The following is a 14,917-nucleotide window of genomic DNA, read 5'->3' as shown; positions in this document are numbered from 1 at the left end:
CGTCCTCAACACTCGCCAGCGAAAGCACCCTTCAACGTAAGTGCATGGTCCCAATTTTGAATTGATTTGAAGCAGCCTAGCTCGGTCCCGGCAGTTTGGATAACCCTGGCAGACGAGGCGGCTGTGCGTGTCTGGGTGGTTCACTGGAAAGACACCGTCACAGCGCCCAGGATCAAGGGCAGAAGGACACAATAACCAGGCGTATCCCACCAGTGAGAGGCAGGCATCGTCGCCCTGGCTGCAGATTGCTATATAGCATGTTTTCTTGTCGCTGGTGATCGGGTGATCATCTGAAGTATGGGATTCGTAGTTCTTTCACCGCCTTCCCAAGTGACTCGACATATCCTGAATATCTCGACCTGAAAGTACCAGGGGAAAAAAAAGATTTGGAATGGCCATGAAATCGCAACGTTCTACTCTGGCTTTTGAGACATTGCGGAGTCGCGTCTTCAGTCGTCGGATGGGCGGACCTAAGAATATTTCCGGACTGTGACGGGCACTGACGGGCGACGGGGCCACCTTTTTAGGCTTTAGCGCCAGAGCCATTTGGACTTCGCATCTCAATACGGTGTAGTCTTCAAGAGTATTTGTCAGGACATGCAGTGCGTGCAGATAAGCTATCGCGGGTGTGGCATTGTCCTCGACCCAACCCAAACCCCTTCCCCTCCCGCATCCCGGCCAACAAACCGCTGGCCCGGGTACATCAGATGCAGGCATCCGCCAAGCATCAATGGTTCCTCAGTGATTTCGCTGCTGGAATGCTACAGTGGCGGCCACCTGCTCGATTTGACCGCGCAGCCTCTCCACCTCGTCGATCACGTCTGCCAACCCGCTCCCGGCCGGCGCCGACCCTGACCCGCGCGCTTCGGAGCGGCGCTCGGCCGGACTGCCACGTCTCTTGCCAGCCGCCAATGACGGCGCGTCGTTGGCGGTGGGGTGGAGCGGGGTGTGACGCGGGGGGAAGTTGTCCGGTCTCCCCGAGAAAGCGCGCTGCGATCCCCGCCAGATAGACGACAGGGCAGGAGGGGTCTGCGTGCTCCTGCGGGATCGCTTCGGGCTGCTAGCCTCGTACGCTAAGATGATGGCAACAAAAGGCAGATGGGTGATTTTGAGCAGGACAATTCGCAGCCGGCGTAACGCTTCTGCAGAGAGCACCAGTCGCAACGGCCGGAGGCAGAGAAGGGGGATCAGGTTCTAGCGTTCGTCAACAAACGGTGAGCACAGCCGTTGGAGCAAGGCGCACTGACCAGGGGAGGCATGAAGTAGGTTAATCGACGGGAGCTACTGCTCTCTAGAACGTAGATCGAGAGTCTGACGCCAGAGATTAGTACCGCGGCGCGAAGCGCAAGGACGAGAACGTTCGGATCACGACTTACTGGAAAAGATACTCTTCGCGTGCATGCGCCATAACCTGCAGAATGCCGTCAACTCCCAGCTACCGTCCGGCCGGGAAAGGGATACACACCCCTTCAAGGCTCATGCTCATCAAACTGATCAGAGATGAGATCAGCAATATGTTGGTCATCGAGATGAAGATAACCCTAAGAAAAAAAGAAATCATTTAGCTGCGTCAGTTTCAGTCAAAGAATCGACCGTATACTCCCTATTTCCGAGGCTGTTCTGCATATCCGTGCGGCGCAAGCACGGAATGTAGCCTCAACCAGAGTCAAGCTCATAGGGCCTCTTGTACAATGAAAATTGCGCAAGAAAGATTGCAGCGCAATTGATGGCCCATCTGAACTCCAACGTGACCAAGAGCGCATGCGGGTTGGGACTGTTGAGAGAACGGGTACTGTAGGAAACTCACATGAGGCTGTATCCGAAGACGGGCGAGATCTAGACATTAGCGCGTCAGTCAACTTGCCATCAAGGCCAATCATTTCCGGACAAACCCCGGAAATTTCAATTAGGACTGCATAACAGCCGCCTGAACACATGTTCTTACATCTTGCGCGATGTCCTGATAGCCAATCAATTCAGCCACCTTCATGAAGTATATACTCTACAACGAGGCAATGACGTACAAATCCAAGTTGGGTAGACCTGCCTCGCCCTCACTCGTCAGTTCTCAAAGAAAGCGTTGCGCGGATTCAAAGACAATGAATTCGCCTTACCCAAAGAAAACTTTGATTAAGATCCAGGACATTTGCTTCAGAGTCAGTCGGTCACGAGCCAGCATCGTAAAGGTCGTCAAAAACCCTGCAAGTAAGAGAGGGTCAGTAAACTTCTTTCTCACTCAAGACGCCAGGATGCCACTACCAAGGTACAGAACGATAACGACAGGCATGAACTTTAGAAAAGCCTTCGTCTGGATCGTTGAATCTAGTCAGGACCATGATGATCATAGCAGGGGTCTAGGCGCAGGCCCCAATGAAGACTGTACCATTTCCTTAAGCACTGGTATCTACGGCGGCGAAGATTAGCTGTCTTAGCACACCAGGAGGCTGTGCTCTCCAGGACCCGACGTACTAGGCTTCCAAAGTATGGATTCAAGCTCACTAGCGAGCAGATCCTAAGCCTCACCGCATCAGCACCCATGAAAAGTAGGACACAGAGGCTGTGTACGACTTTAAAGAGACGGTGAAGCCGTACCTGGGAACCAAAAAAAGTGCCTCCAAAGATAGAATGTCAAAAGAGAGGTCTGTGATGTAGTCGTTCTGCTTTGCCAGACCCACGATTCCTGGATCGTCTGCATCAGCTGTTTGCGCCTCGAACCAAACCGAGCCACATGAAACGACAATCAATTCAGTCGGGAAGGACAGTGATAATGGCGGTGACAAGCAAGGCAAATTTGCAAGGAGCGATGACTCACGGGCAACAACGAAGGCAATTCCGGTCCCAATAATCCCGAGATTCCAAAGGCTCCAAAAATCCATCTGGTAGAAGAGCATTCCCGCATCCGTCATGCCGCTGAGTTCATCATAGGCAAAGGCAGCAATCCAGATGTACATCATAGTTTCCAGCGGGCTGATCCTGGTTGGATCACGCTCCACCAACACTGCATAGTAGAGGACCAGGAAAGATACAAAAAACGCTGCTTCGAATGCCTTTCGGTATATTGGCACCCTGAGGCGAGAATACGGATCCACGGTCCTGAGGATGCTAATGTCAGTTCCCAGTCACTGCTGTTGTTGCCTACACCCACTTTTTGTTGAGTATCTGTGGCGTTTTCTTCGAGTGCACACTTAGGGTTTCCCAGAAGACAATTTCACCATTCCAGATATCATCAATGATCCGCTGGACGACTTTCTGACTGAGGAATTTCTTAGCATGGGCAATCGCCGCAATTTCCAACGCATTGAGCCCATAAAATAGCGAATATTGCTCGTCAGTGCAATAATCCTCAAATGTGCTTTCCGTGTCACCTAATCGGTTATGGTCATGTTCTCTCTTTCGACTGGCGCCGAAAATGCCATGAGGGGAGGAAGCTGAACTAGAAAGGAGAGGAGTTCTCTCGTGCGCGGCTCTATATCCTGGATCTTCCTCAGACGCACCGAAACCAGATGAGCCCCTCTCCGCTTCAGAGACGGTTAATGAATCTTTCCTTGGACCAGGGAGCTCTTGTAGGAGAAAATCAATGGTTTCTCGATACGAGAGAGACGAGAGGAATTGCCATGCGACGAATTCGCAAGCGTATCCCCGGCTCTCGTTGAGACCAAGTTCATCGTCAGGGACGTTGTCAAATTGCCATTTGAGTATCCTAGAGAAGTGAGTCCAGTGAGATTCACGCAATCGTTCCCTCAGTACTCACATCAGAGAACAAACGATAGATGGGTTGTGCACGTTCTCCGATAGAGAGTGTATCAGTGGCCGGAGCCGTTGTCCAAGAAAGGACGATCTCATCTGGTCGAACGTACAAGGCACATCTGAAATTGCGGCGATGATATACCTGGAGAGTGTTCCAGTATAAACGTTGGGAGTTTCCACAGTTCTCGAGGGCGTAACTTACCTGGAAAGTTTCCGGACAACCTCAGGGAGCGACTCATTATTGTCGATTAGGGGCACTTCAAGTTCTTCATCGTCGAACAGATGGGATGAAATTGACTGTGATAAACCGACTACCATTTGTTCCCACTCCGCTGTTCCAGAAATAGTAGGAGATATATATCACTTGGCGATTGAACGGTGTACAGTGTAGAATTCAAGCCTCTAAGCGAAATACTCTCCGGAGACGAGAATCAAAACGCAATGCCTAACCCAAGCACGCCCGTTGGGTTCTGGAAGATGGAGATGGACGCTGAAGCAGCAGCGACTGCTGTCTTGGCCTGTATACAATTAAGTTGCTTGGCGCTCGGGGAGCGTCAGGAGCCAACTCACCGGGCCCACTCTGCCGCGTGACAAGGATTATGTAATGCTGTTCCCGCCAACCTGACGTCTCCACTGATATCCAACATCCAACTGACCGTCGACACGCTCTGAACGGTCCGGCGATACTTACTTGCGTACGTATCACAGTGTCTTCTCTTCGGTATCGCGTCGCAGCCGAAGGGTCGACCTGGCCGGTGACAAATGAGCGTTTGTCCTTGCCAGCGACGGCCTGATTCTTCTTTCCGTCTGTAGGGAAGTGATCTCTTATCAGTGCCGCGATGGGGCAAGGCTATTCTCTCACGACCCTATCAGCAGGGTCGGCGGGGATCGATGTGCCCGAGCTGTCCGATCTCGTCTATGAGAAATCTCTGGGATCGGCGAGGTTTATGAAAAGTATTCGGGCAAGGCAGCAAAATGGTCTAGCCGTCGTAAAGGTTATTATGAAACCTTATCCCAGCATGAAGTTGGACCCATATGTCAAGGCTATAATTCGTCCGTCTGCATCTGTCCTCTGTTAGCTAGACTTGTCTAACATGAAAATCCAGGTGAACGAGAGCTCCTTGCTAGAGTGCCCAACGCCCTGGCATACCAGCGGATACTGGAAACTAGTACCAGTGGCTACTTGGTTCGTCAGTACATCTATAGCTCTCTGTACGATCGGATGAGGTATGAATCACCCCTGCATTTGCTGAAACGGCCAGTCTAATGTGCGCAGCACTCGCCCGTTCTTGGAAGACATAGAAAAGAAGTGGATAGCCTTCCAGCTGCTCTGCGCCCTGCGTGATTGCCATTCTCAAGATGTCTTCCATGGAGACATCAAAACCGAAATGTCCTGGTCACGTCTTGGAACTGGCTTTATCTCACCGATTTTTCTTCCTCGTTTAAGCCGACCTTTCTGCCGGAAGATAACCCAGCAGACTTTTCCTTCTATTTTGATACCTCAGGCCGACGGACCTGCTACCTGGCTCCAGAAAGATTCCTAGTCGACGGCGAGGATCCAGGGAACAGGCGCATCAACTGGGCAATGGATATATTCAGTGCCGGCTGTGTTATTGCCGAGCTTTTCTTGGAGTCACCGATCTTCACGCTCAGTCAGCTCTACAAGTACCGAAAAGGGGAGTACAGTCCAGAGCATAGTCATCTCGAGAAGATCGAAGATCAAAACATCAGGGAACTGGTACTTCACATGATCCAGATTGATCCGGAGAAGAGATATTCTGCAGAGGAATACCTCAACTTTTGGAGGCATAAGGCGTTCCCCGAATACTTCTACAGCTTCCTTCACCAGTACATGTCCCTCATCACTGAGCCTGCCTCAGGAAGAGCGCATGTCGATGCTGAGACCGGAAATATGGGCGAATCTGATGACCGAATTGAGCGGATATACCTGGACTTCGATAAGATATCCTACTTCCTGGGCTCAACGTCCAGAGACTCGAAAGACGGCTCAAAGTTGACAACACCTCGACTGACCACTGAGGCACTTCCGGTTCATCTCGACATTCCGAATTATCAGCACGAGACATCGAATTTGGAACCGCAAGATGGGGCCCTCATCTTCCTTACGGTCATTGTTGCCAATGTGCGGAATACCGCCAAAGCATCCGCCCGAGTCAAAGCATGTGATCTTCTTCTTGCATTCGCTGAGAGGGTTACGGATGAAGCAAAATTGGATCGTATACTTCCATATGTTATGATTTTGCTCAATGACCGATCGGACATTGTGAAGGTTGCTGCGATCCGCACTTTGGCACAGCTTCTGTCGATGATCCAAGTGGTTTCTCCAGTCAACGCCTATCTGTTCCAAGAATATATCTTTCCAAGACTTCAACCGTTCATTCCGAGCTCGACCTCGAACCCAAGTTCAATGGTTCGCGCTGCGTATGCGTCGTCTATCGCTTCATTGGCTCAGTCGTCTCTCAAGTTTCTTAACGTGATTCAAGCTCTGCGAACGGATACACGTCTTCCATCCCTCATTCCAGCAGGTTCAGAGGCCAACTGGACCGAAGATGCGACGTACCACAATCTCTACGACGTTGCAAGGGTAGATCTTCTGGACTACTTTGAACACCACACCAAGGCCCTTCTAACTGACAGTGATCCCTCCGTCCGCCGGGCTTTCCTTGGGTCTGTCCCGAGTCTCTGTGTATTTTTCGGCAATCAGAAGACAAACGAGGTGATTCTGAGTCATCTCAACACCTATCTCAATGATAAAGATTGGATTCTCAAATGTGCCTTCTTTGAGGCTGTGGTTGGTGTTGCGGTCTGCGTGGGAAGTACAAGTCTAGAGGAGTTTATTCTGCCTCTGATGGTCCAATCAATGACTGATTCGGAAGAGTTTGTGGTAGAGAGAGTTCTTCGCTCTCTTGCAGCGATGGCGGACCAGGGTCTCTTCCAACGATCGACAACATGGGAACTCCTTCACATCGTTGTGCGATTTTTCGTTCACCCAAGTTTGTGGATCCGTGAAGCGGCTGTGTTCTTCGTCGTCACGTCAGCGAAGTTTCTGTCGTTTGCGGACAAGCATTCGATTCTTACTCCCCTTATTCGACCGTTCCTCAAAACCAGCATCACTTCGATTTCGGAAGGCGAGATCCTCGATGCACTGAAACGGCCATTGCCGAAAAACATATACGATATGGCATTAGTATGGGCATCGAAGGCCGAAAAGGGAATCTTCTGGAAGTCTGCAAGTCGAGATGCTGCGTTCAGTCTCAGTGGTTCTGAGTGGCATATTGGTAGGGGTTCTTCTAGAAGTACGAGCACTTCTCTTGCCGGATTGCCCAAAAATGAGGAAGACGAGCAGTGGCTTTCACGACTAAGGAATTTAGGCATGACCCCTGACGATGAATTCAAGCTGTTAGCTCTCAGGGAATATATCTGGAGGGTTGCAATGCGGTTGAGCAAGAATGCCGACCAGGGAACGTCGACACCGCTCAATAACATGATCACGTTGACACAGTATGGAGTGACGCCACAAACTGTGTTCTTTGATAAGAACCAGACTGTTAAGCAGCGAAGGGCCTCATCGGGCGATATCAATGCCACTGATCAAGGTGAACGAAGACCGCATACAATTGCAGACGCGTTGCTTGACGCTTCCACCACAATTGATACCCCGGCAGTTGCCCGCCGTAAACATCTGCGGTCGAGGAGTCAAAAACAGAGAGATAATGGTTCTGGGCTGCAGGTGCCAATGCCGAATGCCTTGGAGGCCATCAAGACGGACTCACAGACACCATCATCAATGTCATCTTCTCCAACGGCTCAGCCCGTGTCTCAAAATTCTTCAGCGCCAAGCTCAGACGTGGAGCGAAGGTCCTCACTCAGAATGCAGGGTGCCGATAAGAATTCTGATCGTGGCAGCCTACTCACCCCAACTGATGCTGAAAGTACGGGTTCAGTCGGTGGTGTCCAGCGGAAGTCTAGCGCGATCGGCCTCTTAAACCGCAAAGATACGGCTAAGGCCTATGCAGAAACAGGCATGACCTCCGCCAATGCCTTTGGTAAGGTCGACCTTCCATCCCAACGAGAAGCCCCGTCACAATCCCCTCTGTCAATGGCTAGAGAGAGACCAGCCCAACAGGCAGTGCAGCAGCAATACCACGCAGGCCATTCGTACAGCAGCAATGATCCGATGATTTTGAAGCTTCTGGACTCCGTCTTTGCGGAGAATTATCCTACCGATCTCTTCGATCTGGGCCCCTATGTCAAGGAAATTGACTCCCGCCGGCCAATCAAGAAAGCCAGTGGAGAAGACGGGGATAAACCCTGGAGACCAGAAGGAGTCCTGGTTGCGATGTTTGGGGAGCATACAGGGCCCGTGAACCGGGTGGTGGTCGCTCCTGACCATGCCTTCTTCGTCACGGCGTCAGACGATGGCACCGTTAAAGTGTGGGATACCGCACGCCTGGAGAAAAACCTGACCCCGAGGTCCCGACAGACACATCGTCACGCCGCAGGATCGAAGGTCAAATGCCTGACATTCGTCGAGAACACCTACACCTTTGTCAGCGGGGCCACTGATGGAAGTATTCACGCTGTCAAGGTTGACTATCACAATGTCAATGAAACGGTGCGATACGGTAAGCCTCAGCTTGTTCGGCAATACCAGTTGCCGGAGGCGGACGACGGCTCTGTAGAATATGCTACGTGGATGGAACATTTCCGCTCGGAGGCCCAGTCGACCCTCCTTATTGCTACCAACACCTGCCGTATTCTGGCGCTCGATATGAAGACTATGCTTCCTGTCTATTCGCTTCAGAACCCCGTACACCACGGGACCCCGACGGCATTCTGTTACGACCGAAAACATAACTGGCTCTTGGTGGGGACTTCACACGGGATTCTCGACCTCTGGGACCTCCGCTTCCGAGTCAGATTAAAAGCTTGGGGACTTCCCGGAGGCACCGCCATCCACCGACTTCAAGTGCATCCTACGAAAGGGCGCGGCCGCTGGGTCTGCGTAGCCGGTGGCAGCGGACACGGGAGTGAAATCACCGTGTGGGATGTGGAAAAAGTTCAATGCCGTGAAGTGTATCGGGCTGCTTCGCCTTCCGTCATCGCCGCCAATACGCCTGCTCCTAACGGGGGCCCTCACAGCCACAGAAGCCCGATTGTGAACAATTTGGCTGCGATGAATACGGTGTCGAAGAGTTATGAGCCATGGCGTGTGGACGAGGATCGTCCTGAGGGGATGTTGAGCCGGTTTGCGAGTGCGTCGTCAGCGGGCATCGAACCCAACACGACTGCGGCGACGAGTCCGGCGGGCGCCGGGGACCGCAATGGGATCTGCACCTTGACAGTTGGATTCGACATGCCCGAGGACGGGAAGGACAGCACGAAGTGCGGGTTTGCGATCTCCGCGGGTTCGGATCGCAAAATCCGCTTCTGGGATCTTGCGCGACCGGAGCTGTCGACGATTGTCAGCGGTCTGGAAACTGGGCCAGACGGCACTGTTGCAGCGAAACCTCGCTACGAAACCGTCCAGCCAACCCCGAACCTGGTCGTGACAACGGAGCACATGCCCAATGTGGCGGTAGCAAGTGGCCGAACGGGCGGCGGCCGCAAGGGCACGAGCGGAAGCGGAGGCCGTCTACCACGAAGCACAGTGATCAGTCTTCAGCAGCAGCAGTTGCTGAAGAGCCATCTGGACTCTATCCTGGACGTGGCCGTTCTTCGGGTACCATACGGGATGACCGTGAGTGTAGATCGGTCCGGGATGGTCTACGTGTTCCAGTAGTCTGGACTGGACTGGAGTTATTTGTACTGTACGATTTCTACTAATTTAGTAATTTTTTACGGGCCTCTGGACACTTGATATATACCGGTTTGGAAATGAACGGCGGCTTCGTTATTTTTTTTTTGCTCAGCTAGGTAGTTTTGTTTATAGAAGGGGTAATATTAGGGATAGGAACAAATATTTTCTAATTTTCTGACTTTCCTAGCTACAGAATCAGCGAGCGGGGAGTTTCCTATAAGTATTTAATTTCCATCGATCTATCTATCTACTGCTGCGGGGTATTATTGCACTACCTCGTATTGTGTTAATAACCTAACTTCTGTCAGAAAGAAATGACTAGCATCACAACAAGCCGGATGCCGAATTGGAATCGACTCCTGCAGGGCTCAGGCTAATTACCTACCATTTCTGGCAAGGATCAGTGTAGGTACATGTATGTACATGTAGTACATACATACCTTACCTACCGAGCAAAAATCTACGAGCACCTGGTCGACTGCCCTTCCTGTTCTAGTAGGTGAGCAACGCCGCCTTGAGTTCGCGCGATTAGGGTGATTAGTGCTGCATCGGCTCACCTTTCCGTGCTTCAGCTAAAGCACTAGTATCACATTCTCCACACCATAGTTTCCCATTGGCAGTTGTTGCCTGCGCCTCAAATAGGTAAGTACTTGCCTCTGATTGGTTCAGAGGCACAGCCTCATTGTTGCTGCCTTAACGCCCCCACCCATTATGGCTCTTGATGACTCGGATCGGAAAATTATGAAGGCGAAGTCCATGCTGTCATATCCCTCAAAATAGCATCACGCCCCTTCTCTTCAAAATACATCAAGCCCTCAGCATGCTCAGAATCCATGGAATTCTGCATTTGCAACCGATATCCTGTCTCAAGACGACTGGAATGGAGTGAAGATCTGGGTCTTTGGACATACACATCATACCGCAGAGTTCAAGGAGGGTAACTAATATGAGGGTTGTGAGCAATCAACGTGGGTATGCGCTTCCATGGAGCTCTGATCCAAAGAAGAACAATAAGGAGGATAGATTCAATGTCAAAAAGGTTATATGGGCCTGATTATTTGCCTGTGGACATTGCTTCCAACCGCTCATTCCTTTGCTAAGAGCATCTATTTAAATTGGTCCTTGTTGGTTACTGAGATGTTCATTTATTAGAGAACTATTTTTGCAAACCATCCTGACCTAAGTGCTTGCCTATGGTACATTTTCTTCTTGGCTCTAGTTTTCTCCCAGTGTTCTTTTACTGTTGCTCTAAGTTAATGACTGTGGGCTCCTGCTGTTAATCAAAACCCAGATCGCAGAAAGATAGTCCAGGACTTAATCTGAAAGAGACTGCAGTCCAAATAGACTTACTAGTCTAGAAAGACTCGGCAGTCTGAAGAGACAGAGCAGTTTGAAGAGACTCAGTAGTCTCAACAGACTCAGCAGTCCAAAGAGACCCACAGTCTCAACAGACTCGGCAGTCTGAAAAGACTTAAAGTCCAGAGAGACTCAGTAGTCTGAAAAGACCAAGCAGTCCGAAGAGACTCCGCAGTCTCAACAGACTCGGCAGTCTGAAGAGACCTATATTCTGGAGAGACTCAGCAGTCCAAAGAGACTTGGAAGTCTCAAGGTACCTCTAGCCTGAAAAGACTCGGGAGTCTGAACAGACTCGGTATTCTGAAGAGACATATAGTCTGAAAATACTTTGCAGTCTAAGGAGACAGGAATGACTCGCAGCAAAATGGCCCACTACTATCGACAGCTGCAAGACCTCATACATACAGAGCGATAACAATGAGCCTAGCTGCAACAAATCGTCAAATCATATATCCACATTCGACCTGCAGGCAGAGATAGCTATTCAAGCTCGGCTACCTAGCAATAAGAAAAACATCCTAAGACTTCACAGGCGCAACCCTCTCATACAAATGATTCATCTTGTTAATATAGTGCTGACCGGCGGTGATACTCTGATACTTGCGGGGCCTCGTCTCGGTCACGCAGGACGGCAGGGTCTCCATGAGGGCATCATGGTTAGCGCCAAAGAAGAAAGAGATAGAAAACCGCTCTTTCCGCGAGGAGTTGACGGCGCGACGCAGCGTGAACAGGAACACGTCGTTGGTCCAGATGGACAGGGCGTCGCCGATGTTGACGACAAAGGTATCCTCGATGGGCGGCATAGGCACCCAGACGCCGTCGCTGTTGGCGACCTCGAGCGCGTTGGCGCCCTGCGTCTGGTACAGGATGGTGAAGAGCTGGTGGTCTGTGTGCGGCTGGATGGCCGAATTCACGTCATGCTGGTCCGGCGCTCGGTCCGGGTAGTAGTTGAGCGACATCATGCACCCCGGGCGATCGATCATGGCGTCGAAGAACGACTCGTCGAGGTTCAGCGACCGCGCGAAGATGCGTGCCAGCTTCCGACTCAGCGTGAGCAGCTCGCTGAAGTAGCTGCCTAAGGCGGCCTTGAAGTCCGGCAGCTCGTCCTCCTCGGGCCACTGGTTGTGGGCGTCGTGGCTGGGGCCGACTTTGTCGCCGTAAACGTGGTCGAATACGGCCTCGCGGCCGAAGAGGAAGCCTTCGAACCAATGGATCGGGCTGACGCCTTTTTTCTCCTCCATCTTGAAGGGCGAGTAGCCGAGATGGTACTCGCTATGGGCTTTGGAGAGGCGCATCTTCTGGTCGGGGCAGAGCTCCTTGAAGAAGCGGCCGGCCTCGGCAGTGACCTTCTCGCGGGACTGGCGGGAGATGCCGTGGTTTTTGATGTAGAAGAAGCCGACCTGGGTGCAAGCATCGTAGATGGTCGAGGCCAGGGCGTCGCGCTTGCTCTGGTCCGGGCTGTCGATGTCGGACAGGTCGATGATGGGCAGAGCCATGAAGGGCGTCGTCTTGTCGGGCTCGCGCACCTTGCGGGCCTCCATGATGGAGCCGAGGTAGATTTCGGTGGCAGTAGAACTCATGGTGTATGCTGAATGTCAATCAATATTTTGTCTTGTTTCGACTGCTGATGATGAATCGATGGATCCAGACGAGATGTTGCGCCTTTAAATATCCGTCGTGCCATCGGCAGGACGCGTATTCTTCCCATATTGACGGTCGAATCGTCTGATCTGGTCGATCGAAGTCGGCGATGCGCATCGATGCGCGCGCTTTGACATCGATCGTCTCCAGCACGTCACTCGCTTCCATGCAGACCTTGACTGAACCCCCACGTCCATCCACATGGGAGACTGTTATTTCCGTGATAGAGGTGGTGATGTCTCCAGCGAGGTGGGTTCGATTGCTTCGAGGATCAACACTTCGAAGGCACGGCCAGGCAACGGTCGATGGGATTCGCGAGTGCGTATCTTGAACCTCGGTTTGCGAGAGGATCAGCTTGATAGATTGAATACGCGCGACCAGGGACTATCTTAACCGAACAGATCCATGCTACGGCCTAGATATCATGTATCAGCCTTGCAATCTCCACGTGACAACTGGCCTGCGAATCTCGTCGCGGGCGCGAATCAATCGGCTCCATCCGCTGGACGCCTTGACCTGGTCATGACGCTGGTCACTCTGAGGGAATATAACACGTCCGAGCGCTATGGATGGATCCCAACGCCGTCATCATCCATGAATGTTGCCTTAATAGCGGCCGCATCAAGATCTCGGGTTCTTTGACGCGTAAAAAAACGGAGATTATTTTTGTTAATTCCGAAATCAAAAAATTTTTTTATTTCCAAAGACCACTTCCCCATACCATACAAATTTGATGACTGAGGTAAATATATAATAAATAAACAAGAAAAAATATATATTTTTGTTGTTTACTACTGTGATCTTATTGGTGGAAAGCACCACATACTCTGTACTAAGTGCTGATTGTGCTGATTTGATTGGCTGAATTTCAACCGGATGACTAATAGTAAACATGCTTAACTTAGTTAGGTAACTAGTTACCCGACGAATGGATAGTTAACTAATCTCGTAATAATCTCGTTTTGTTTTTTTTTTCGCTCAATCAAAATGGCGTTGAAATTAATTAGGCCTGCCGTAATTATTGAATTTTCTCCATCCCTAGCCTATGTACACTGCATAATATCAGAAGTCAGAAGAAGACAAGACAAGACAACCTCGGCTGTTCTGTGTTCTAGTCGGCGTATTTTCTTCCATCCAGTCCCTCCCGCTGACCGGGGTGTCTGTCGGCTGCAGCGCGCAAGGCCACCAACGCCGTCTATGTACTCCGTACTCTCAGGGCCGCCGAATTCCCCTTTCAGGTTTAGCGTTCCTATTTGGGAATGGCGTCAGGAATACCTCACCGCGTGTCTGAAAGACACATCTCATCGCCGCTATATAAAACTGTTTCCCCTTGCCCTACTGCTCTCCGTCATCCTAATTTATTTTCATTATCTGCGCGAGTTATATAACAGCCGCTATTTCCGCACTATTAGCCCTTTTTTTGCGTCATGCCTTTGTATTTTCTTTCCTTCTTCCTGCCTTATTTACTGGGATTATTTACTGGGACTCTAATATGCTACTAGAGGATCACTATCAATCCCTCCTTTTAAGTTACTATCATTTATATCTTCTGATATTGCTATATTAGAATGCCTCCCCATAGAAATATTTAGGTATAGTTAAGTTTTATGGCCTAATTGTTCCCTTACTGTCTCAAGGTTTTAGGGAAGATGCTTGTTAGGAACCGCAGAGCAGTCAGGAAAGGCAGAATGACCAACAAGGGAAAATCCAATACATATAAAATTTGCATATGTATATGGAAAAGTGAGCAGTTGAAGATCCAAGGGGTGCCATTAGAGTTTTCTTTTCACGCTGATAACTACGACCTCCCAACCCACAGAGGCCTTCGAGCCTCCTGCTTTCGAGCCTCCTCCTTATTGGTCATCCCCAGATGGCCTACTCTCAACCAAGCGAAAAATGGCCATGTCGTAACCCGAGAATGACAAGCTACATCAATCGCCATGACTCCTTCAAAGATTCTTGGTGCCTCATTTCTGATGAAAGAATGGCGGCAGCTGGTCTATATGCACAGTATACGCGTTCTAGTATGGATAGGGCATCCTGTCACTCCTGTTCTTTCACCCACTCGGACTGGAGTGAGAAAAACGACCCAGAGGAAATGCACTTGAAATATGTGAAGGACAATCAGATCAAATGTGAATGGGCAGCCAAGCACTACCGGAAGCTAGACAACCAACCGAAGCCATCAAGATGTCGCCGTTGTTATCAAAACTTCCCGTCAAGGACAAAATTCCGGACTCATTGGAAGGATGGATGTCAGGGCAAGACAGGTTCCCATATGAAGGATTTATTGCCGGTGTTAGAGACTGGGGAATAACTGCAAAGGACAAAAGAACAAAAGACTGGTAAATG

At 50.6% G+C, this 14,917-nt stretch overlaps 3 protein-coding genes across 3 annotated transcripts; 1 reads left to right on the top strand and 2 right to left on the bottom strand.

Moving 5' to 3' along the window:
- Positions 1–2,322: 2,322 nt before the first annotated feature.
- T310_8228 (Ion transporter) lies at positions 2,323–4,065 on the bottom strand (the record flags this gene model as incomplete). Its single annotated transcript, XM_013468991.1, has 5 exons — positions 2,323–2,557; positions 2,593–3,093; positions 3,146–3,700; positions 3,752–3,889; positions 3,950–4,065. The coding sequence occupies 5 exons, from the start codon at positions 4,063–4,065 to the stop codon at positions 2,323–2,325; spliced, it is 1,545 nt and encodes a 514-aa protein (XP_013324445.1).
- A 521-nt stretch (positions 4,066–4,586) lies between these two features.
- On the top strand, positions 4,587–9,550 carry T310_8227 (Protein kinase (VPS15); the record flags this gene model as incomplete). Its single annotated transcript, XM_013468990.1, has 3 exons — positions 4,587–4,821; positions 4,854–4,974; positions 5,107–9,550. The coding sequence occupies 3 exons, from the start codon at positions 4,587–4,589 to the stop codon at positions 9,548–9,550; spliced, it is 4,800 nt and encodes a 1,599-aa protein (XP_013324444.1).
- A 1,298-nt stretch (positions 9,551–10,848) lies between these two features.
- On the bottom strand, positions 10,849–12,504 carry T310_8226 (uncharacterized protein; the record flags this gene model as incomplete). Its single annotated transcript, XM_013468989.1, has 6 exons — positions 10,849–10,887; positions 10,919–10,940; positions 11,009–11,135; positions 11,182–11,224; positions 11,326–11,347; positions 11,474–12,504. 6 exons carry the CDS (start codon positions 12,502–12,504, stop codon positions 10,849–10,851), a joined length of 1,284 nt encoding a protein of 427 aa, XP_013324443.1.
- Between the last annotated feature and the right edge of the window lie 2,413 nt (positions 12,505–14,917).

Source organism: Rasamsonia emersonii (genome assembly GCF_000968595.1).
Source record: "Rasamsonia emersonii CBS 393.64 chromosome Unknown ctg1118621760683, whole genome shotgun sequence".
NCBI lineage: Eukaryota > Fungi > Ascomycota > Eurotiomycetes > Eurotiales > Trichocomaceae > Rasamsonia > Rasamsonia emersonii.
This window is presented reverse-complemented; position numbering and strand designations above follow the sequence as displayed.